Source organism: Meleagris gallopavo, chromosome 2 (genome assembly GCF_000146605.3).
Source record: "Meleagris gallopavo isolate NT-WF06-2002-E0010 breed Aviagen turkey brand Nicholas breeding stock chromosome 2, Turkey_5.1, whole genome shotgun sequence".
NCBI classification, from domain to species: domain Eukaryota; kingdom Metazoa; phylum Chordata; class Aves; order Galliformes; family Phasianidae; genus Meleagris; species Meleagris gallopavo.
In genome coordinates this window covers 46,801,679-46,825,719 of record NC_015012.2, presented here as the reverse complement: position 1 = coordinate 46,825,719, position 24,041 = coordinate 46,801,679, and the positions used below count along the sequence as shown (strand labels likewise).

Below are 24,041 nucleotides of genomic sequence, written 5' to 3'. Positions count from 1 at the left end.
AGACTTCGAAGGATTTGCCTTGCATACTTATTATAAGATTTACATCCAAGCAGTAATTTTTAAATTCAAGGCTCTGAGTTTAAATTAACCCTTGTGAGTCACTGCAACAAATAATATTGAGAAATGTACTGGTAGCACAGTTGACACACTCCTTCTGTGATCTCAACAGTTCTTTCATGTTGTTTTTTAAACACAAGAGTCTTTATTGTTGCTTTTCAATACATAAAGGATGATTATAAGAAAGACATCAAAAATCCTTTTCACCAGAGCCTGCAGAGATAGGACAAGCAGCAATAGTTTTTAACTGGAAGATTTATATCAGATGTTAGGAAGAAACTCTTCACTCAGAGAATGGTGAATCACAGAATGGCCTGGGTTGAAAAGGACCACAATGATCACCTAGTTTCAATCCCCCTGCTATGTGCAGGGTCACCAACCACCAGACCAGGCTGCCCAGAGCCACATCCAGCCTGGCCTTGAATGCCTCCAGGAATGGGGCATCCACAACCTCCTTGGGCAACCTGTTCCAGTGCGTCACCACCCTCCTAAAACTTTCTCCTAATATCTAACCTGAACCTCCCCTGTTTCAGTTTAAAACTACTCCCCCTTGTCCTATCACTATCCACCCTCATAGACAGCCATTCCCCCTCCTGTTTATATGCTCCCTTCAAGTAGTAGAAGGCCACAATGAGGTCTCCCCAGAGCCTTCTCTTGTCTAAGCTAAACAAGCCCAGTTCCCTCAACCTTTCTTCATAAGAGAGGTGCTCCAGCCGTCAAAGTGAAACAGTTCTCTGATTGCCCAGAGAAGCTGTGGGTGCCCCATCCCTGGAGGCACTCAAGGCTGGGTTGGATGGAGCCCTGGGCAGCCTGAGCTGGTGGAGGGCAGCCCGGCCCATGGCAGGGGGTTGGGGCTGGGTGGGCTTTGGAGTCCTTTCCAACCCAAACCATTCTGTGATTCTATGATAGTTAAAAATGACAGTTTTTTAAGATTCATTATATTTTTATTATAGGCATTATCAGAGACTTCTCAGGGATACATCCTCTCCAGTTTCCGTAATAACACCTACAGAATCTGGCAATGAATTTATAATTCACAGCAAGGACATTTATTGTTTCATTGCAAGAATAATGAATACGGTGAGTCAGGAAGTAATATTTCTGAGATTAAAAAAAAAGAATAACATCCAATACAAGAGTGTAACAGGTTCATCCTTCTCCTTCTGAAAGTTGTATTTGGTTAATACGGACAAATAAAACACTCATACAATAAAAAACAATGTACATTCACAAGAAAAATGCTGCAGCTTTAACAAGTGAATAGTTTTTACTTAATCAAAAATAAATGTTTAGTATTCCCTTGTAGTGTCAAGAGCTGAAGCTGCAGGATCACTGAAACAATTGGGACTACACTAATCTAAACTATTTAATGGCACTTCCCTTCAGGTTTCACTTGTGAAAGTGCAAAAGGACCTCGATGCAATAAAGGGTTAAGATAAAGGCCAAGTACATTTTCATGTGAATATCCAGTTTTCCACCACATAATGGCACACCCTTCATGTTCCCAACATCAAAAGCACCAAGTTTGCTCTGTGGTCAAAAGGCTGCCCCATTTCAATATCCTTTTACTACTGCCATTGCAAAAAGCAGTGTTATTTACTCACATCTGATCTGTATTACGGCTGCTGGATGGTTCCAATTTATTTGCAGCACCTGCTTTCCTTTCCTGTTTTAACGTATTCTTAATTTGTGAAACAAATCACCAGCATCCATCCATCCCCTCAGAGGAGATTTCACTGGGTGATACATGGAATTACCATTGATATGTGATGATACGTGGAATTACCATTTTTACCAAGGGGGCTGGGGCGTGTGTGCAAAAGCAAGTCTGGCTGAAGGTGTGTTACTCATCACATTACACAAACCTACACAAAGCTGCTCTTTGGCTGCTGGATGACTTGCACCAATTCCTGCTTTTTCTGGGCACAAAACACTAAGGTGATATTATGTTATTCTAGGCAGTGTTATTCTGTTATCCTAAGCCACATTCATGCTACATTTTTTCCATTAAAAGCATGTTTTTCCTAGCAGGATATAGATCTTCCAGGGCAGAAAGTTCTGTGAGACAAAAACTTGCAAGCTGACAGATGACAGTTTCTTACATTTAGATCGCTGGAGGAGTATTAGAGAAAAAAATAATTCAAATACAGCCGAGAAAGATACAGAAAGAAAGAAACAGAGCTACTTTGATCACACTCTTCCACAACAAAGAAAGGGATTTTGCTTTATTCCACAGTTCTCAACCACAATTCACGCTGCTCACATCCCGCTGGGCTCTGTCTGCAGCAACACAGAAGGCTCCCCAGAAACCAGTACTGGCCCTGCAGCAGCTCTGGGTTTGTCAGTAACAACAGAAACAATTTCTTTAAAAATATATATATATATTTCTATTGTTAAAATTTGGGCGGAAATGGCATTTTGGTAGTGTTTACTTCCATCTTTAACACTGCCCTTCATAAAGAAATTGTCATGTGCCCTAATACACTAATCTGAGAACAAGATAGACCTACCAGAAATCTATCAAAGACATTTTATTATTTTTGGTAAGCTAATAATAACAGAACTATTTTATTTGCTCTCACATATGTCATCAGGGAAGTCTGCATGTGCTAAAAAAAAAAAATACTGGATATAAAATTTGTTCTGGAATTTTAGTGCTGTCGCTAAAAGGGTAAACTTTCAAGCACCTTCTGTAGAACATGTAGCAATTTACTGAAGTTAATGTCCTTAATTCACTGCAAATACTGTATCATAATCATAATCTATCGTATTAGAAAGGTATGATCTTAGGTTTGAGAGTTGGGAGTTCTTTTCCCAATACAAAATTTTAAACTATTGAAAAAAATATATATATCACTTTTTGGCAGCAGAAGGAACACGTAAGTTGAAAAACAAGTTCTCGAGCTTCAAAACATTCTCTGCATTCTAAGTGTCTCAATCAAAAGTTACAGAAAAGCCAGATTCTGCCATGGATGTATGGCAATTCTTAGTATCACTAACAATTTAAAATAAAGACTAATAACTCAAATAGAATCACAGAATCACTAAGGTTGACAAAAGACCACTAAGGTCACCCAGTCCAAGCATCAGCCCATCCCCACCATGCTCACACCATGGCCTTCAGGGCCACATCTACACAGTTCTTGAACACCTCTATAGACAGTGACTCCACCACCTCCCTGGGCAGCCTGTGCCACTGCCTCATCACTCTTTCTGAGAACATTTTTTTCCTAATATCCAACCTAATACACACATGCCTGGCAAGTATTTTTCCATTAATCATCCATTAACCTGGGGAAAGCCAAAAAGTGGCCTTTCCTTCTCTGAAAGACTTCTCAATGCCCGCCCTGGTGGGGATACTGCAGCTCCCGTGGCAGAGCCAGGAGACCCTGCTACAGCCCGGACACAGTGCAGGTTCCTTGTTTGGGTCTGAAGGCAGTAGATGTGAAGTGCAGGTGTGTCATGGAGGCTACAGAGGAAGATGGGAGCTAAATAAATACCTTTCAAGTAGAAACATACTCATGAGAGGAAATGAAATAACATCATGCGGAAAACCAGTGAGTGTGCCCAGTCGATGGTGACCTCTGCTGCTCACAAGGCTGCTCTTAATACAGTGCCACAGTCAACGTCCCAGTACAGTCCTCACCATGGGCAGCCAAGAAAATTTTTTCTATTTTGCTGAGAGCCCCCAGAATTCTCTCAAGACTTTTCAAACATTTTCTCACTTGCTCAGTATTTGTAAGAAGGTCAAGCTGACCATTACATCCCTGGGATAACGTTGCATCATACAAACTAAACACAAACACAGAAATAAAAGATAAAATAACCTGCCTCTTTCTCTGACTCCTGCCTGTGGATCTCCGGGTACCTAAGAGCATTGGGAATGAGAATGTAAACAAAATGGCTCAGAAAATGGCTGAAGTGTAAATATGAGAGGAAAGAAGGAAAAGCTGGGAAAAGCTTTCCTACTTTGAAAGGCTGCAGAAAGATGTACTTTGCTCTGGCTAAGCTACAGAATCAAAGTACAGTTAGAATTAAGCTTTTCAAATATTAATGTAACATATCTTACTGTAATTAATATGTCTTAATGTTATTTAGCTATGCAAGTTATCTGTTTACATGCCTTTACAGAAAATAAATTACAATGCAATATATATTTCTTAACCCTCATTAAAAACATTTCTATGTCATCTGTTGATATTCAGTGGTTTTGTTCAATCTCAACTGAACACTTGGATAATTACAGCCACACGGCAGCTAGGTGATCTGCTTGGTTCAAATTCAGGTGCTTCTTGGTGCACTTAGTCTAATGATGTTGGCAGGAGCTGACCATGAGTTGCTGGGCATTGCCTCCCAGAGCAGTGCCGCCAGCAGAACTAAGGCAAGTGCCTCCCAGCCTGGGTTGTTGTGGTATCAAACCCTTCAGTGGAAGGTTGCCAGACAGTGTGGGTGGAAACAAGCCATATGGGATCTCTCTGAGACAGCTGATTGTCCTCAGAAGACCACAGCACACTCGTATGAGCTAGTTGGACACTAATAGCAGACTTCAGAGAGAGCAGCAGTACTTGAGGGAGATCTCCCAAGAGATGGCAGAGCTGGCCTAGCTAACCAAAATACAGTTTTCTGTCCCCAGTTGTCCACTTTGTACCAGCTGTGACGGCCCCTTCACACCCACGCAGGCTCAAAAGGCCAAAAAATCCCATCTCACAGAAAGACCCCACCGATCCCCACCACAGTACAGCTGCAACATGACTACATAGGGCACATTCCTCCTTGAACAATGCAGGTCACATCAAATATCTTCACTCACACTGTTCATTTATTTTGGTTATTTCATTCATGTGGTCATTGCAGTGACAGGGAAACTGCCACCAGAGTGTGTGCTCGTGTCACTTGGGCACCAGCTGTCTTCTGGGCCAAAATACTGCTGACGTGGAGATATCCCTCCATGTTCATACACGCTCCTGGCAGCTGCTGGGGCTGGAGCCAGACCAATTGTTTTCTTCTGTGGCACTGAGAGGTCCACTGGTGCCACCAGGGACTTCTCTCTTCATTCACCAGGAATGATCTCTTTCATAGTGCTACTACGCCTTTTCCATTTGAAGACCAAATGGCAACGTTGCTTTACCTCTGATGAACGCTACAAAGATGAGTTAAGTTTTGCATTTATAAACTGGCTTTTAGTCACAGATAATATTCCCTTCAACTCTTACACTTTGCATGTCTGTTTCTGAAGAGATACAACTCCTAATGCTTTGTACAACTCTGACAAGGCCACACAGACATTTTACACTTTTGCAGGTATTCAGCTTCCCTTCTTCCATGTATTTGTCAGGAGCTGAAATGTGCTTTTAAAAATAACCCTTGATCTCCTAAACTCCCAGGAAAGTTTAATGATCATTTCTTCCAAAAACTGCTCTTCACTTAAAGCTAAATCATGTATTTGATAAAAAGCAGCAGCAAAACCAAATAGAGAATGAAGTGAAAAAAGAGAAAAATGTAAAAAAACATCCTTCTCATCACCCATACTCCTGTAAGGCACAGCATGCTGGTGATGAAGGAGACAATACAACAGCTTACACAAGAGATCAGAGGAATACCTGTTAGAAGGTTGCAGGGTTGCAGGGACTCTGAGCAGCATGGAGAGCAAAAGCACCCTGCGGAGCCAGCTCATTTGATTCAAGCTGCTGTCCTCCAGCCATCTTAGCGCAAAACAGAAATTGTCACGTAAAACAAAGTGATGCGCACTTACAAATGACTTACTGAGTATATAAATACATTTTTTCCTCCAATTCATTTTTTCACTTCCCAATTTCAGGCAATCCTAACCTTTCCCTTTTTTCCAGTTCTTCAAATGCTTCCTACAACCCCACTTCTGCTTTCAAAGCATCAGCTAACCACTCCCTTGGGCAGCTGAGACTGCTTACCTACCCATCTCTCTCATCCAGATAACCGCCTTTCACTCAGAAGAGCAGAAATCCAGACACCAGCAAGCAGTGGTGTAACCCTGTCAGTAGTTAAGGCCCACAACCGATGCCAATCCCACATCTTGCACAAGATCCCTGGGGAGTCTATGGGACACAATGAGGACAGCTTGGAGTGTTGGACCCTGCTATGTTTTCAGCAGCATTCATTAGCCTATTTTTGAAAGAAATCTTATGAAAAAGTTACCACATACACAATTATTCTGGAGAAACCACAGATCCCTACAGAGACAATGCTCAGAGGCCTGCCTGGTCATTGGCTCTTCTCCCTATCTACCTTTCCACTTAGTTGGGCTACTCCATGTCAAAAGGCTGCAAAGACACCTTATCCCCTCTCTGAGAGCAAGGTCCCTCTCTGGTATTACTGGTCTGGGTAGTAAGTCATAGCAACATGTGCACTTCAGGCAAGTCAAGTGAATGCATACTATAAAAATCATATTGAAAAGATAAAGAGGGGACTATTCTTCCTTTAAGAAAAAAGCACTTCACAGCCTTGAAAAATATTTTTCAACATTTAATCTGAATGTTAACCCTTCTGTAGTGGTGGTGAAAGGACAGCTTGAAGACCTACTACCAAGTATTTCTGTTTCACACAGTCCAGGGTAGCATACAAACGCTGTATTTGAGAAACAGTTTGGGAAGCTCACAGAACCCTTTGCAACTATGACAAAGTGTCAGCACAGGTAGTGTAATAAGGAATATATAGAAAGTTTGATACTTTTCACGAGTAACTGCATTGGTGGACTAAATATTAATATTCATACACTAATGAAACTACACTTTGTTTCACAGTGTATTTTTCTTTGTTTAAAAATGCCTGCATTATTAGAGTACAACTGTTCAAGAGAAAATTCTATTATGAAAATCTGGAGAAAAAGGCAAAGATATTTTCAACTATCAGAATACTACTTAAGCCTTCTTTTAATTTGGTTCAAATGAGAAAATTTGACATTTTGAAGCTAGTCTAATGTAGCTTATAGTTTGCTTAGATTTAAACCATGCTGTCTTTACATCAACACGGATTTCCTTGATTTTTATATTTTTATATTTTTAAGGATAATTCTATGTTTTCTTTGAATTGACTTTCCACTTTTTTTTCCCTTTTTTTTTTCTTCTGGCAATATATGTGTTTTTCATTTTTTCCCCCAGACCACATAAGCAAATACATTGCCAAGTTGAATTCCCACTTTTTTCTTTTTGATGGACTCTTTTGGCTCAGTTTATTTGCCTGCCTTTCCTGCCAACAATATATTCAGCTCTTCTTCCTGGCACCTTTCCAAGTGAAGCAGCACCTAACAAAACAGTGTCTTCTGCTAACTGTCTACATGTTCATTTAGCAAGGCATACACCACTTATTCATATACAAATTTTTGCTGGCACTAACTTAGCAGATGTGATTGACTGCCCACAACACAAACATGTATGCGACAAACATTAAACCCTTTTACAGATCCCTATTTTCTACCTAACTCCTTTTATCAGAAATCTTATTACTGACTTGTAAACATCCAGTTCTAGCAATTAGAGCAACTTCATAGCTGTAAGTGGCACCTTCTCACATCTTCCTTTTCCATTGCTTTTGTGTTTTTCACCTCAAACCTTCTTAGTACGGGAAATATATTAGAAAAAAAAATAGAAAGAAATTATGCCAAAAAAAGGAAGAGTGCCTGCCAGCTGGAAGAAGTATATAAGCATTAAATAACCATCCTGTTATAGAGGGCACAGATCCAGGGAAGACCAAAAATGCAGATCATTATGCTGCGATCAAGAATGAATCACAGAGACAACAGCACCAAGACAGTACATTTGTCAAGTCTGCTTACTAACACCTCTACAAAAAAGAACCTGGAAAATTGGTTTGCTCAGATGATGACCCTCAATAAAGTCACTTAAGGATGGCATATATTCAATTCTGCAAACACTGAACAGGAAATACTCTCACTGATTTCTAAGCCCTCACGAATGCAAAGGGGATGGATGCTGGCTAACAGATGCTTGAGAGAAAAGCAGTGACTCAACAGACAAATGTAGCAATTTATGCTCACAAAAGGTAGTTTTGGAGTACACACGAAGTTATTCAGTGACAGATGATGGGCTAAACCTGCAAGGCTGAAGCCAGTGGGACTGAAGTGGGCACAGAAGTAGATGGCAGATGAGGCTCACCCCAGCAGGGCTAGCGGCACGTGTAGGGGATGCAGTCTGTGCCCAGACAGTGGTTATGGCAGGAGGAAATGTTGCTCTAGAAAAAAAAAAACAGAACCGCATGAAGCCTTTTAGTCCATCCATTGCTAATGAAGAGCCAAGTTTATCTGAAGCTGGTTGTTCATTTGTCCAGTCTGTTCATTATAATGTTTGTATGCTCTCTCTCTAATTTTATATCGCTGCTTTAATACTCATAAAGTAAAAAAGCCTTAGTAGTATTTGACGTGAATATAACTTCATGCAACTTAAAGAAACTTCTTTTTGTCTTGAATTTTGATGAACTCGTGGAATAACTGGAGGACAACTGCATTACAGCATATTTTTGCTCATCATAAGATTTACATTTCCCTACAGTATTTCCTTTTTAAGACTGCCTGCTAGACTTGCTTAAATTTCTTAGAAGCCCTCAAACAGAACACTTTTAGCTCAGCTTTTCCAGCTCCAAGTAAAGCAGAAAATACCCTGCTGATGCCTTACTTAAGTTTTCTTCTGAACAAGAGAGTGCTATGGAGAGAATGAAGGAATCATTTCACATCTCTGTCTTGTGGAGCCCAGCATCTTCTGCTTTGCTTGAAATGTTGGATCCAAGAGACCGTATGTGCTACATGTATTTTAAAAACCAAATTGGTTAAGATACAGAGGAAACCATCATATAGCACTGCAGATCATTACCTCTCTACTCTAATAGTGTTAAAAGCCTCACTTTCCAGCCAAGCACATTATAATGCAGGCTCAGTGTGGACACAGGTGACATTAAGTCCTGCTCAGAATTGAGCAATAATATGCATTAAATATTGGTTGGAATGAAAAACTGCATCACAATAAAAATCTCTCGTATCCCGTATGAGATCTGAGACGCTTTCATATACAGAAATAAGCTCTTTTGAGATGGAACAAGTCAGAAAAAAAAAAGTCTCAAAATAAGTTAAGATTCTTTAGGAAAAATGGATAAAATGAACAGAAGACTGCCTGAACCAGCTAATATTAGAGGGCAGTATAGTGAAGTAGCACTAGGAAGAATCAGCATAGTTTTTTCAAAGAAAGCTGTGCTTCTCCTACTTCGGAGAGTTCTGTGATTCAGTCACTAAAGATGGGACAAAGACAGTCCCATGCCTAAATTCCCAGGAAAAGAACAGAGCAGGGACTGATAAGGGATAGAAAACTAAAGGCAGAAAGTAAAATCTCTAGTTATGGTTTTGAAATGAAATGATGATTAGGGCTGCACTGCATTCGTTCTGAGACATCACTTCCGCATAACAAAGAAAGCTTAACAGAGAAATATGTTTTTCAGAGTTCTAATGACAGTGTTAAGAAATTTGGCCACAAGGAGCTACAGAAGAACCCAATTGCACTAAATGATTAGGTGATAAAATGCCAGAATAAAATCAGGGCTGGTAAAGGCATATTCTGAATGATAAAAGTGTAATAGGGTTTTTAAAAATAAAATGAGAGAGAGAGATTCAAGAAAGAAAAGTCTATCAACGGATATTAAATAGAGATGTGGATACAACGTCTGGTTGAGGTCTGCAAACTGAAGAATGTCAGGAGCATTTGGGAGGACAGCACAGGAGGAAAGCAACCCCACAGTTCCTCCTCAGTCTGTACTGGTGCTCCTGTCTCACCCAGGATAAACAACTGTACCTTCAATTCTCCATGAGAGCTTAATGCAGGAAGTTCTCATATTTGCATATAATGCTATGTTAATTGTACCGATATTACAAGATTTAAAGTTTTCAAAATATAGCTTGGTTGCTATAAACAGGAAAGCCTATTCTAATACCACGTCATTTCTGTAGTTTCACGTTCCTCACACCCTCTTTCCTGGGACAAACGTTCTCATTCCTTTAAGCCTTGACCTACTGAGAAATCATGCTCATCAGATCTCAGCAAAAACCCTAAAACACCTATACCAACAGAAACATTGAAATTCTATGACTACCATAATATCTTGACAATAACATCACATTGTTTTAGTAAATATTCACAAAGCAATAGTTTCAAGATGAAAAAGTTTGAAAAAAAGACTGACAAAAACAATCATCAGAGTTCTGAACATTAAAGATGTTATCAGAGAGAAGCAGTCCATAAGCCAGAAGAAAGTTACTTCCATTGGCAATAAGCATTAAACATGAATGCTATTCTGCACACCCTCTCAGACAGAGACAGAACTGAAGACGGAACCATTCCATTTGCACATGCTGTAACAGAAGCTTATGTGACAAAAACTGGGGATCAAAATGCTTACTTTAATATTTAGATGATAGCTTTGATTAACTTTCAGGAGTAAGTAACAGGCTTCCTTTACAGCAACGAAGTGTAAATGTCCTCTTGGCCTACCACACTTATAGTAGTACTTTACCACAAACCTCTTGAAAGGTGTGAGAAAAAAGATACAAGTGTGAATACAACTGTTTTCTTATCAGATTTCTGCCCAACACCTTCTGACCTTGAATCTTTTCCTTCATCTCCAAGGTCTGAGATACGAAAAGATGCATAGAGCAGAGAAGAAAACCACATTACTTCTGCACGTGGCTTCCGTGCTGCTAAAGCTGAGAATGGTTTTTGCTCTGCTGACCCTGCCTAATTACCTTACTTATATAATCTCCCTGCTGAACAGCTCTAATGCTTTTCTGGATTATTATTCATTGCATTACTATTAGCAGCACCATTCTGAATAGCTGAAACAAAATGGAACAAACATACTGATTTCATTTTTCATTCAGACAGGACTGTTACTGTAAGGACAACTCCAACCATTTAAAACTTCCCAAACAATAAAATTTAGAGACATAAAAACGTTCCTGTTTAACTTCTTTTTAGTTTTGAGCCTTACAACCTTGAAAAACAGAAAAATGCCTTCCTGCCCACATGAAAATCCAGAATCTCTTTTTCACCTCATTCCAGGGGCTTCTGCTTCCAAAAATACAACAAGAAACAAGATCAATCATAGAGTCATGGAACTCTGCTGGACTGAGGGGTCATCTTATAAAAGACATCATCTCTTTGGATTATATTCTGATGAAATTTTGATTTGATTTTCATTTTTTCTTCCATTGATGTGTAGTTTTTTGCTTTATATTTCTTTTTTCCTTCTTAAAGAGGACAGAAATTTAATTTATTTTAAAAAATCTCATTTAACAACCCGTATTTGCAATGGAAAGTTTCCTTTTTGCCACCACTTATTGGATTTTTCCCCAAGAAAAAGGAAATTACTCTTGACAAGCCTAGTTATGAATAGTGGCTGGCTATGCTTGGACCAGAACTCAGGAAAATGTTGTGTTCAAGGTAAGCTGGCTAGACTGTGTTTCAATAATTCATCAAGCAGTAGGCAGCTTTGCTGAAACAATAGTAGACCATTTTCCAGAGTCCCTAATAACAAATAATCAGCTAAACACTCCTTCTTGTTTTTTGGTTCTTCCTTTTCCTTTTTAGGTATAGCAACCACAATTACAAGGGATATGGGAGCTTTGAAAATACTAGTTAACAAGAGAAAGCTTAGAATAAAAAACAGAAAAAGGGTTTGCTGCTCTGACTTGAAAGGAAAAGTTCCTTACCTTGAAACAATTCACAGACCACTTATTTTCCCTGCTGATACAGAAAGCTTACTGCTTCTTCTGAATGATGGCTTTACATTCCAGACAGTCCCTCACTGCCACCTGTGATAGTTTGTAACTGTGTAGCATCATCAGCCAACAGGTCTGTGAGTGATGTGTGTTTTTTGAGTTATTCTATTTGATTTTAATAATCAAAAAATACAGCATCTAAAATGTAGACGTCTGTCAAGCAGCCTTTCTTTAAAAAAGGGAGGAATTATAAAGAAAGACAGGAAAAGAGTTCCTGGCAGCAATCCTCATCCTGACTTGACGGGCTATAAAGAAACAATGGCAAAATGCTTCAAACCCTACTCAATTACAAGTACAGGTTTGCAGCTTATCAAAGTCTGTTCCCTCAAGTTTCCTGCTGGCAACACCAACCTTTAGTTATACTTTATTTTGCTATTTAATTCTAAGCAAAACTCACCAAAAAAGGCTGAAGGAATCATAGCATACATACATAGTTTTCTGAATGACTCTCAGTGACCACCAGTATGCCTCAGATGTCTGGGTTTGTTTCCATTGGGTTTCCATTTCACTTAGATGCCAACATGCCTTACAGTATGTGGTTTGCATCAGTCCTCATCTAAGGGCACAGAAACCATTATTCTTCTCAAAGCAACTGTAGTAAGCACTGGCTAGCTGCTCTTTTGATTGCAATTACTTATCAGTCTGGTAAAAAAAGGCAATCAATTTACTCACTGCCTGAAGTTCCTGATCCTTTCATATCCTTTGGAAAAAAAATGAGTAGGGAGGACACAATACCAGCCCAGAGCCTCCACACTAAAAAGTTTTTAACTGAAGCTATTAGTATGCTGATAACCTCATAATACAACTTCTACTCTTAGAAAAAACACTCTTAAAAATAAAATAAAAACATCTGCAGTAATACCTTTATGCCAAGATGGAAAATATGAACATCTGGAATATCTGACACCTGAAGGATGCTCCGGGGGTAAAGCACAACAGCTACTTGCCAGGCAGTACCAAACACTAGAGAGAACATCCAAATTCAGTTGCCAACAAAAACCTACAGTGTTTGGTATCTAATTAGAAGTTGTAGAAACACAAATGCATGTTTCTACCTCACAGGAGCATGAAGCAAACAAAGCAAAATGAAACAATGAATAATTGTTTGTTGGGAAAAACTATTCCCCAACAACTGTTCACTCTGTAATGAGACAGAAACAAAATCTACATTTGTGTCTTTGTGCTTCATTTTCATTGTCTAACAAAGGGTTCTTTATTTGTTTGTTTTAAGTCAGTCAATGATTACAGTCTACTTTTTTTTTTTATTTTTTTAAATAAAACACACTTCACTTAGCATTCACGGCTTTGTGCTCATGATACTGTGAGTTTAAGACCCCTAAAATTTAAATATAATTCATTAAAGTTAGTTACTATGAACACTATATGTATTTAATTTAATAAAGGAGGATGTCAATATTTGACAGTGCAGAGAAACCAATCCATGTCCTTCTCTACTCAGGAGAGAAACAGGGTTGATTACCAGCAGTGCACAGGGAAGTGCATCTTGCATGGGGAAGTCAAAGAGCTGCAGGGATTGGAAGGGACTTCTAGAAACCATCAAGTCCAACCCCCTACAGCTACAGCAGGTTCCCTACAATAGGTTACACAGGTAGGTGTCTAGATGGGTCTAGAATACCTCCATATCTCCATAGAGGGAGACCCAACAACCTCTCTGGGCAAACTGTTCGAGTGCTCTGTCACTCTTACTGCAAAGAAATTCTTCTGCACGTTAATATGGAGCAGCAGTTTCCAGGGTTACCTACACTTGGGGCAAAGATCACATGCTCTCAAAAGAGGAAATGTTACCCTAGAAAACAATCAAGTATGGACACTGGCCACAGATGCCCTCTAATCTCATATGATAATTACTGTTATTATATTCCTGCTACTTATATTACCTTGTTTTTTTTTTTTTTTTTGTTCTCCTTCCTACGTTTAACTAGTGATAAACAGCTAGACAAATAGCAACCACACCAGGAGATGATCACTGCACTGAGGACTTGATTTGATAATGCTCCTTACATTCCCTCCCAGCAACTCCCTCTTCCTTCTTCTATCCAGTCTTTCACCTCATTCTTCTCGTTCTTGATCCAAAGTTCACATAATATCCTAATGTGAAAAATTACATTGTCTAGCTAAGCAGGGCAGGCATTGTTTCTGTGTAGCTCTGTCAGAAAAGCCAAAAGCCATGGTCTACATTCTCCAAACAGGTGGTATTAGTGTAGGAGTTGCCACAACAGAAGACTTTTGAGTGACAGGCATGAGTAGCTTTATTTAGCTGGGGCAGAAAACCACATACTGGCTTTAACATCTGAAATAAGCCTCTGAAATGCCTCCCAGCTCCCCAGCATGGATATGCCCAACAGCTCTGTCCCCAGGGACACTCAGGGATCCCACGCATCCTGGCTTTAGCAATGCGAGCTCAGGTACTGACCAGAACAGCATGCCCCTGGCCATTTCCTTTGTGGAAGGCCACAAAGCTCTGGGCAGCTGGCTGGGTGGCAACCACTGCTTGGGGTTCCTGGGCATTGGCTGGTGGGGAGTGAGACATTGCATTGCTGGCAGGGCATTGGTTAGTGAGCAGTTGTACTGTTAGCTGCACTCAGATGTCAAGTAGGTGCATTGCTGATAAGTATACATATAAATATATACACACACACACACACACACACACACACACTCTTATCAGTGCATTTTTGTTTCCATTTTCCTCTTCCATTTTAGTCAATAGCTTTTTATCTCAACCCATGAATTCTATTTTTTTTCCAATTCTCTCCCTCACTCCATTTGGAGGAGAGAGAGCAAACAGCTGTGTGGAGCTGTGCTGCTGTCAAGTTAAACCACAACACTTAAAAATATAGAATTTATCCACTTATTCTACAGTTGACAGAAGAATCCACACCACAACCAAACAATATACAATTGGAAAATATTTTGCTGACGACGCTCAATTTAAAGTAATGATAACGCGAGATATCTTACAATACATTCAGGGCATCACTAAAACTACTTTTAACATTACAGAGTACCTGAAAATTATCTTAGCCAGGCATCTAAAGCACAGCATATAGTCTTGAATACCTTTGTGAGAACACTGCTATCTCTCATCACACTATCAGCATGCCACAGGCAGGTGACTCCACTAGCCCAAGCATCCTGAACTCTCATTATGATTCCAACTTCTGGAAGCTTTACAAGGAAGTTTTAGAGATTGGGATTTCAGTTTATTTCACTTTGCTGGCAGTGCTGACAGCCAGAAAACTTACGTGCAAACTGTAAACGGCAAAGGGGAAGGAGAATGACAGACAAGAAATAAAGCAGGCTAATAAATTCTTTTTTTTCTTACAGGTTGTCAGTTCCTGCAGTTCTTGATTCCTGCAAAATGAATATTGGACTGCTTGAAATTGCATTATCTCACCATAATCTGATCAAGTTCAATATATTGACTGTAAGGGGTGGGGTGCCTCTCTCTCTATTGTCCACAAAGAGAACTAAAAGGTTCTGCAGTTTCTCTCCGCACCGCAGTGTCAATAAGCCAATTTTCATTTATATGGTGAGAGCATAAAGCAACCAGGAGAAACAAACAGATCTACTCCTAGGACTGTACTTAAGAAGGTATTTAATAGGTTTTTCTATAGAAGGCTACTATGATTTCATTAGAAAGACTTCAAATCTTTTTAAATTAAATGTTAATAAAATAACAAGCACTTCAAAAATCAGACTTCCACTGATAAATATGTATGATATACTTAAAAAAAAAAAAAAAAATTATTCGGTGGCCAGTGGCTAAATACAGTGGGTAAGGCAAGAGGGTATGCTCATGTTACATTTTCAGAATATTTTGGAGATTAAAACCAGGGCAGAAAGAATCATTCCTGTGCTCGATACAGTAGATTCTGTTCTTCATTTGGGATTTTCCACTCCACAAACGTTAGATTCCTATAGAGTAGCTGGAGAAAACTAGCTCCCCAGGCTACCACAATGCGTTTAGTCAAAACAAACAGAAGAACACATCAAGAAATACCTTGTATTATTTAGATTCATAAAGGTACAATTAACTAACTTAGCAAAATCTCCATAAAAATGAAGGTTCATATTTCTGAACTGGGATCAATGCAGTTAGGTCCTTAAATGTAACAACATAAAATAGTGTACTTACTACATAGCTTTAATGCCATGTACTGTTTATTAGTGGTGTTAATATTCTGTAACGTTATATTTAAATGCGATTGGTGGTACTCAGAGCATGAGATTCTTCTGCTCTTTGGCTTCTGCTATCTCATGCAGTTTCTAAATATTTGCGGCAGCCAGAAATTTTCAGTCACGTGTAATTAACTGACAGAATATTGCATGAAGATATATCCCAAGTTTTTAAATTCTGAAACAAAATAGTGTGGTTACTACTGGCGGTTGGAACTAGATGATCTTTGAGGTCCCTTCCAACCCAAGTCACTCTATGATTCTACAGTTTTATGCTGTATCCTGTCAGCATGAAAAAGGATGCAATACAGAATGATATAACCAAAAGTACAGTATTAATAGAATCTATATCTTTGCACATTTGCTATTAATGTAAGTATGCATTTTGAATTACATAAAAGATTTTAGCGCTGCAATCTTGAACAATACTATATTGCCTATTGACTGTATGCAATTGACTCCAATTAGTAAATGAAAACAGATTAGTAAGACATTTTATCACAATCATAATTGCATAATGACATACTGTTATGAATGCAAATCCATAAGGGAACATTAAAAAAATATTGCTTTCTAAGTTACAGTCACTGAAAAGAAAATGTAAGACATGAAAACATTTCCTTTAAAATCACATTTTCTAAGTTGTCTAACTAGTCCCTCCTCCAAGTGAAATCTGAATTATCTTTTACTTCATGGTCCAATAAATCATTAATACAAAACGGGAAAATCTGGGGGAATGATAGCTTGTTTAGAGCTTTGGAGCATACACAGTAGATAAAGAGTTACAAAAACACGACAAAAATTTTGCTATGAGGAGTTAATACAGCAAAAGGGAACAGCTGGAGACTATTAAAAGCACTCATTAGAGAGAAGAAGCAGCAAACTGTTCTAATTGGGTCAGCTGACAGGTGGCTGTGCTCCGGCAGCACCCTCCCGGCAACACAGAGATTGATGCTACTGTGCGATCCTCAGACGAGGGGTGCAGCTGCAAACTGCCCTGCAGCTCAGGATACCCTAAAGGACCTCAAATGACCATTTCAAGTCATCTCAACACTCAACAGTGCACAGGGAGCAAAATGACTACTGTACTTTTGGGAAAGGGAAGGAAAACACTGAGGGTGCATAAAACATTGGTCTCTTACCTAAAGCTATGAATCCAGTAACTGATATCTGACACGCACTGCATGGATACAGGCAAATCTTTTTAACCTCTGCATACCTCCATTTCTCAACTTAAACAATTCTCACTTCATCAGACCCTCCAAAAGTTTATGGTTCAGTCAATTAACATGTAACCTCTGCAGAAAAATACTGTACAGAAATGCCCCCACCCACAACTTGCAAGTAGGCAACTCTCCCACTCTCACCCTACTTATTTATAATGAATGTCAGAAAAATCCTATGTGCAGGTGACCACTTGTTAACTTACTGAGCTCTCTCTTTATATATACATATATGTAAAATTAGGAACCATGCTTCCAGTGACCCCAGAACTGATAGAGATTAAAGCACATAGAACTAGCTTTCTTGCAACTCAGTCAACAATGCACAGCTCATACTGCTTCCCACCTTCAATCACCCTTAGCAGTTTTACATCAAAGTCACAGCACACATCAAGGAAATATGGAAAAAGCTATACATATATTCTGTATTTGATGTTTCACACTGCAGTTGTAGTACGTGCTAGATAATCACTAATAGACCTTCTGGGAAAGGCAACTTCAATACAAAGCTCTCAAATATTTATGGTTGTCACGCTTTATCAGGAGTGCTTCTTACTTTCTGCACTTTCAGGCCCCAAGCTATATTATCTGATGCACAATCTTGCTTAGCACAAGCAGTGATCCCAGCTGCACCGACAAGAGATTGCTTGCTTTATTTACAGTAGTTCAATCTGAAACACAGTTACTACAATGAATTTGAATTCACTATAACGAATTTGTCTCCTCTTGCAGGAATGCAAGATATGGTAACTCTTGCATGAGAATGCTTGAGGCTCTACCTGAAGTACTTGCCACCACCTCAAACCAGCACCCTCTCTGCAATACTCCACACTATAGTTGACACTATTATTTGGGGAAGTTTGGAAGTGAACTATTAAAGCGACTGACAGTAATTCACTCCAGCACAGAAAGTGCCAGGTCAGGGCAAGGAGCTTGCTGATCTGAGTGGGAAGTGTCACATTGCAGCAGCTGCCTCCATCGAATCTGACTTGTGAATAAAGGACTTGTTTTCCGTCTTGGCTTTGAATTAAATTTTGGTAAACACAGACATTTGCCGAAACATTTAAAACAATTTATCTGACTCTTGAATGAATGGTTGTTTTCTCTGGAGCAGAGTCAAAGCCTGAATCTCTATTCAGAGAAATTTTCAAATGATTGGTGAACAGTGGAAATTCCTGTCTCCGTTTCTGATTTTTGCAATGTCAGCAATTCTGACTTTCACAGTTTTAAATAAATAAATAAATAAAAGAGCACCCAAGGAACAAAAAGACTTCAAAGTGTTTTTCCAACATCATCTTCCCTTCCCTTTTTCCCCCTAAAGATCAGAGCTGAGAGGAAGGGATGCTTCTATTAATCACAATCTAATGGCACAGCGGGAGTTCACTGAATGCATAACTTTACAAACCTTGATTTTGAAATCTTTTTCTTCCCTTTAGGAGACCACTTTAAAGAGGTGCTGAGCTCCTACACTTTCCTGCTGAAGTTTCTGAGACAAAATGCATACTCTCAGATTTTCAAGTAATATAGGCAGTGTTCGCGGTCACTGACCAAGAATGCCAGGGTGGCCTCAAAAATATCTCCGTTGTACAGAACACCTTCCAAAAGAAGCAAACCTTTTTTCCAAACAAACAAACAACCACCCTTTCTGAGTTGTGCGACTGACACTTAAACTTGCCCAAGGAGGGATGGAGGACAGATCACAGAAATGTTTCCAGGCTTCTAACAATCAACTGGAGTGTTGAAGAAAATACAGTTTTGATAAAAGGTTGCCAACGGAGTCTCAGAATGACAGACAGCCTTTTCAACAAAACAACTAATGCCCTCAACAAATGGCCATTTTTTATTTGCTTTAGACTGTAGCTTCTTACTGATTTATGTGTAGGTATATATATGTACATGCATGTAAAGAATTAAATATAATTTCCTAAAGAACACTCCAACGCAGGTGAAATGAAGAGGTGATTTCTGTTAATTTTTAAACCTACATAAACATAACAGAAATTAGATTTCATTTCTGCATTTCATTTCTGCTTAAACTCTCATCCAGTTGTACTGGAAAAAGTGCATATGGCGTCATTCCTCTGACATTATCCATAATTTATAGAATTAGCTGTTCCCTGGGCTTTGCATGACAAACAGGAGCACTGAAATACAAAAACAAACAAACACAGTCCTATTACGTGGAAATACAACCAATGTTCTTTGAATCTATCTGGCCTTAGCTTGGACTGAAACCATTGCTTGGAATGTGTTCTCTTCAGCTCATCCACAGCACAACTTGTACTTTACCGGCCCTTCAAAACATCTTAAAATAGTAGTTTATTCTCTCTCTTTGTTCTCCAGCAACCACAGTCCCTTGCTTATTTTGTTACGTCTGCCTTGCAACACGTCATGGGAGAACACGAAGCTGTCCTATCACTGAACATCCTGTAGCTCTCTGTGTGGCTGAGTGCAACCAGCTGAACCTCTGTTACAGAGAAGGTAGGGTTTACTTCCACCTTTTTGTCGTCTTAGTTTGGTGGTGGAGTGCATGAAAGGAGACCAAGTATCAGGCATTAAACAAGCCAACTACCACCCTTGCTTCCATGTTTTTCACTCAGAGTTTGTACAGCTACTGCCAAGAGATCCTGGTCTGTGACAAAGGCTCATGGGCATTATGACAGTTCAGCTGTTGAAGAAAAGAACTGTCGTTATGAAAAACAGCTCATCCAGCATTATTACCACCTTCTTATTTCAAAAAAAGAATACAAAACCAAATCTGAAACTGAGATCAGAGCCCTGGTGTGAAGAAACTGTGTATGATCAGAAAAAAAATCAGAAGCTTAGGCTCACTGGATTGCTCAGTTTTCCAATTTTTCTCCAGCAAGGCTGCATAATTACAGCCACAGTTTCAACCTATAATTTTGTCTGAATATTCACAATGATATATGTCTAACTGTTGTACCATCCAGATCCAACCTGGTAGAAGGACTGAAATTCAGTGGTATTTGGGACTTGCTGCCAGCTTACAAAGATAGAACAGGACAATTAAATTCAACAGAAGCGATCTTCACATTAAGGCCAACCAAACAAAGGACCAGGCAAGACAAATAAAAAATGCAACGCTGCAACACTGATGCCTCAGTCTCCCACTGAGGCCTGCAGTTTGAACATAAGCCTTATGTATCTACACTGGGAAATCAGTAATAGGATCCTTTTGTTTAAACATACCAGATATCTTTCCTCCTGCCTCATGCTGGGGGTACGGATCATATGATTCTGTTCTCCTCTCCAGTCTCCGAAACGCCGGAAAAAATAATTGGATAGAAATCGATTGACAGGATCTCTAATAATATTGATGTACACTGGCTGGTCTCCTCCAAACCTGGTGGGAAGAAAAATGGGTGAATATCATCAGAAGGTTTCAGACAGGCATACATATCTGTCTTTTACCTGAACATTCTCAAACTGTTCTCTATAGAGTTTAGAGCACTTACAAGGCTAGAAGCAAAACTGAGCTGTGTACAACTGCACACAAAACTCTGTAAAAGCACACAAGATCTCTCAAGGATTAAATGTAAATATAATATTCTATTAAGCTGTAGTGGACTATAAACATTTCAGTTATACTAAAGATAACCTAATTCCACTGTGTCTATGGTCATGCTTGTGTTTTCTCCTTACTGTTTTCAAATGAAGAACTTTCTGCAAATTAAACCAAGGATGAACATTTCTTTTTCTAAACGCTTCCTGCCTGGAAAATCGTGTCAGAGCAGGCAGTGTCTGATGCTGACTGCCATGAGGCAGCCCGGAGCCACCTTCACCTGTACAGTAAGAGTAGGAACACGCAAAAGATTTTGTAACAGTCGAGCATATTTCAAAAGGCTCCCTCTGGATGAGCTGAAAGATATGCATGGTATTTCCATCTTTTATTTGCTGTAACTTGTGCAGATCTTTCTCCCCTCACCCCCAAGCTTGTTCCATATCTGCTGGATGTGAGGTTATTTAGTGGTTACGTAGTGCTTTGCCCTCATACTGCATTTACTGGAAATTTAAAAATACTAGTATGAAAATTCCTGCATCGAAAAACAAATTAAGTGTCAATTTCAAGTACATACAAATACAAAGAAAAACAAAGGATAAAAACATCTGCAGCCAGGGGTTGTATAAAAGACAGCAAAGGAATCTGCAGTTGAGGGTACCTGCCTCTGCCCAGTAGTTAGGACAAGCACGTTCCATTTATTATGCAGGATACGCAAGGAGAAAGAGAGGAAAAGGAAGTTTGAGCAGTTAAGGCCTGTGATTATAGTGCATTTTCAGAACATTAAAATATTGACTGCTTATTTAACATCAGTACCCATCACCAACAAATGATGCTAATACCCAAGCCACTACGATTATGCTCTTCCTTGGTCAAAACAGAAGCATGGACATCTACGTTCTGGAACAGACTTATGGATTATAATGATGTAAGACCAAGCAAATTAAACTTATTTGGATTGAAATTTTCCTAGGAGAAATCCAATTCAGAATTTACCTGATCTAATTATGATTAGGTTTGTCCCGTTTTCCCATTACAGGGAACAATTCTTTGTTAAGCTTATTATGTATTCTGAAAGCTTGAGGACACAGACACATTTAAGTATTTAAATGCTGCTCAAATGATTTTCTAAGTCACAGTTTACATTTCTTTTAAAATGTGAACTATTAGAAGAGAGGATACCATTTAGATTTTAAAAGTTCTTAGTTTTTCTTCATCTCACGTCAGATGAATAGCTGAATATCTACAATAAAAGACCAGGGTTTTTATAAATATTAAAGATGCAGTAAAATTGTTTAAAAATGTTAATGTGAGTGACAATAGAAAAAATATTACATGAAATAAAAATATTATGTAAGAGACAAGAGAAATCCCATCCAATTTCAACTTCATTTTTATTTCACATGATTCCTTTGACTAGCAAGCTCATTATCTATGCATATCTTTTCTAAGCCTATCAGTAATTACGCAAATAATTTCTTTATTTATGCGTATCAGTAATCTCACTGACCTTAATGCTGCCACAATTTGAAAACACACAGACAGCAAAAACCTTTCAAACAATCCAATTAAGAAGACAGATGCTCCTTGCTTCCTGATTAGTACATAGGCCCATTAGGACATATACGTGCAAGGGAAGTTTTCTGAATTCTTCTCCAAGATATTTTCTGTTGCTCTTTTCACCTTCATACAGAAATAAGACTTACATGAAAAACAGACACTCCTGCAATTAGTACAGAAAATTACAGGCATTAAGCTTTGCCAGTACATATTTAAATAGAAAAAGGTCGGTGAGTGCCATGGTTGGTAGCCATGAAAATGATCATTCCAAGTGAAATTGCTGGCAAGATTAGGTGCTGAACACATTTTTTTCCTGCTGTTTGATTAAAAGTAATCTAAAGACAGAAGTGAGAAGAGAGTAGAAAAGAAAAAGGGAAGTGATGAAGACATCAAGAAGAGATGACCACGGCAGCAAGCTGTCTCAAAAAAGAAACAAAAATTACAGGAATCAGAGTGCAGGGATATCCAGCCTGGGATTTGTAGATGCTAAGCCTAAGAAAGAAAAAGCAAGAACAGATGGTTACCAGTGTCTAAATACAAATATTCAACAAATGCTCACTGCCTTTTCTGAAGAAAAAAGAGGGCCCAAATTGCATAACCAAGCAGCCCAAGTATTAGAGCTTGTTCTTTTCCTTGTAAAGTCGTGTCCCTGAACATCTGAACTTCAGATGCAGTACCAACAGCTCTGAGAAGAGACATATGCAAACTCGTCTGTCCCTAGAGGATGGCTGGGATGGGAAGTCACTCACTGAGAACGCAGAGGAACTTATTTCCAAAATAGAAACTCAGCCTCCCAGAAAAACAGGCAGCTCAAATTTCTGATCTCTTGCACACTTTAACCAGGCCGGTACAGACACCCAGCCGCAATTGCTCCATCAGGCAGCAAGCAGAAAAATTTTCAGAAAACTTAAGTCTGTTCCTGTTCATATTCAAATTTGCATGTTTTAAGCATAGTTTATTAGACTTCAAATTCCAATCACTTGTTTCTATAGGCTGTACCGAGACTATTGGTTGGAAACTCAGCAGCAGCTGAAGGACATAAAAAAATCCCAATGATTAAAAATCAATAACCTCAGGCTACTTAGAGAAAAAAAAAAAAAGGAAAATCAATGCTCCATTTGGCTGAGTATGTTCTGTGCATTTTTAGTTATCAGCCACATCATATTAAATATTACTTAGCTCTCCAAAACACAACTTTTCAAATTAATAACACCCATAAAAATGCTCCAGCAAACAATAACATAAAATGCTCTCATTACATATCACATAAGCTTACGTATACTCAAGTAATTTTTGCAAAAATCACAAAGGAAGCCAATTATGCTCTTCTAAGCCTGAGCAGAAGGTTTATCTTCTCTGGGGAGCATTTGGATCTTGCACGATAAACATACTAGATGGATCTCTCTTGTGCCCAGCAGTGCATCGCTGTAACTGAGTTGAGTGGGACAGGACACCACTTTTCCAACGGAGAGCTCAAAGGGTTTGCAAAGCTCTTCCTGCACTTAACTTCTCCTGATTTATTTAACATATGCTATTACCTCATGTTTGTTTTAACTGCTCTGTTGTGACAGGTATATTTTCAGAGTCCTCATCAAAATAAATAGCCTACTGACAGGCTTCAATCAACAACACTAAGATTTACTAATATTTCCCCATTTCTCTCCCTCAGTTT

The 24,041-nt window shown here is 39.0% G+C and overlaps 1 protein-coding gene across 1 annotated transcript in view; it reads right to left on the bottom strand.

Moving 5' to 3' along the window:
• The window catches only part of UST (uronyl 2-sulfotransferase), a gene marked incomplete at its 5' end in the record, with an annotated part of 157,817 nt that overhangs the window by 37,294 nt on the left and 96,482 nt on the right, over window positions 1–24,041 (bottom strand). The window contains one exon of the mRNA XM_010707216.3: window positions 20,500–20,653. Within this exon, the coding sequence (XP_010705518.3) occupies window positions 20,500–20,653 (154 nt within the window). The remainder of the gene's footprint in view (window positions 1–20,499; window positions 20,654–24,041) is intronic.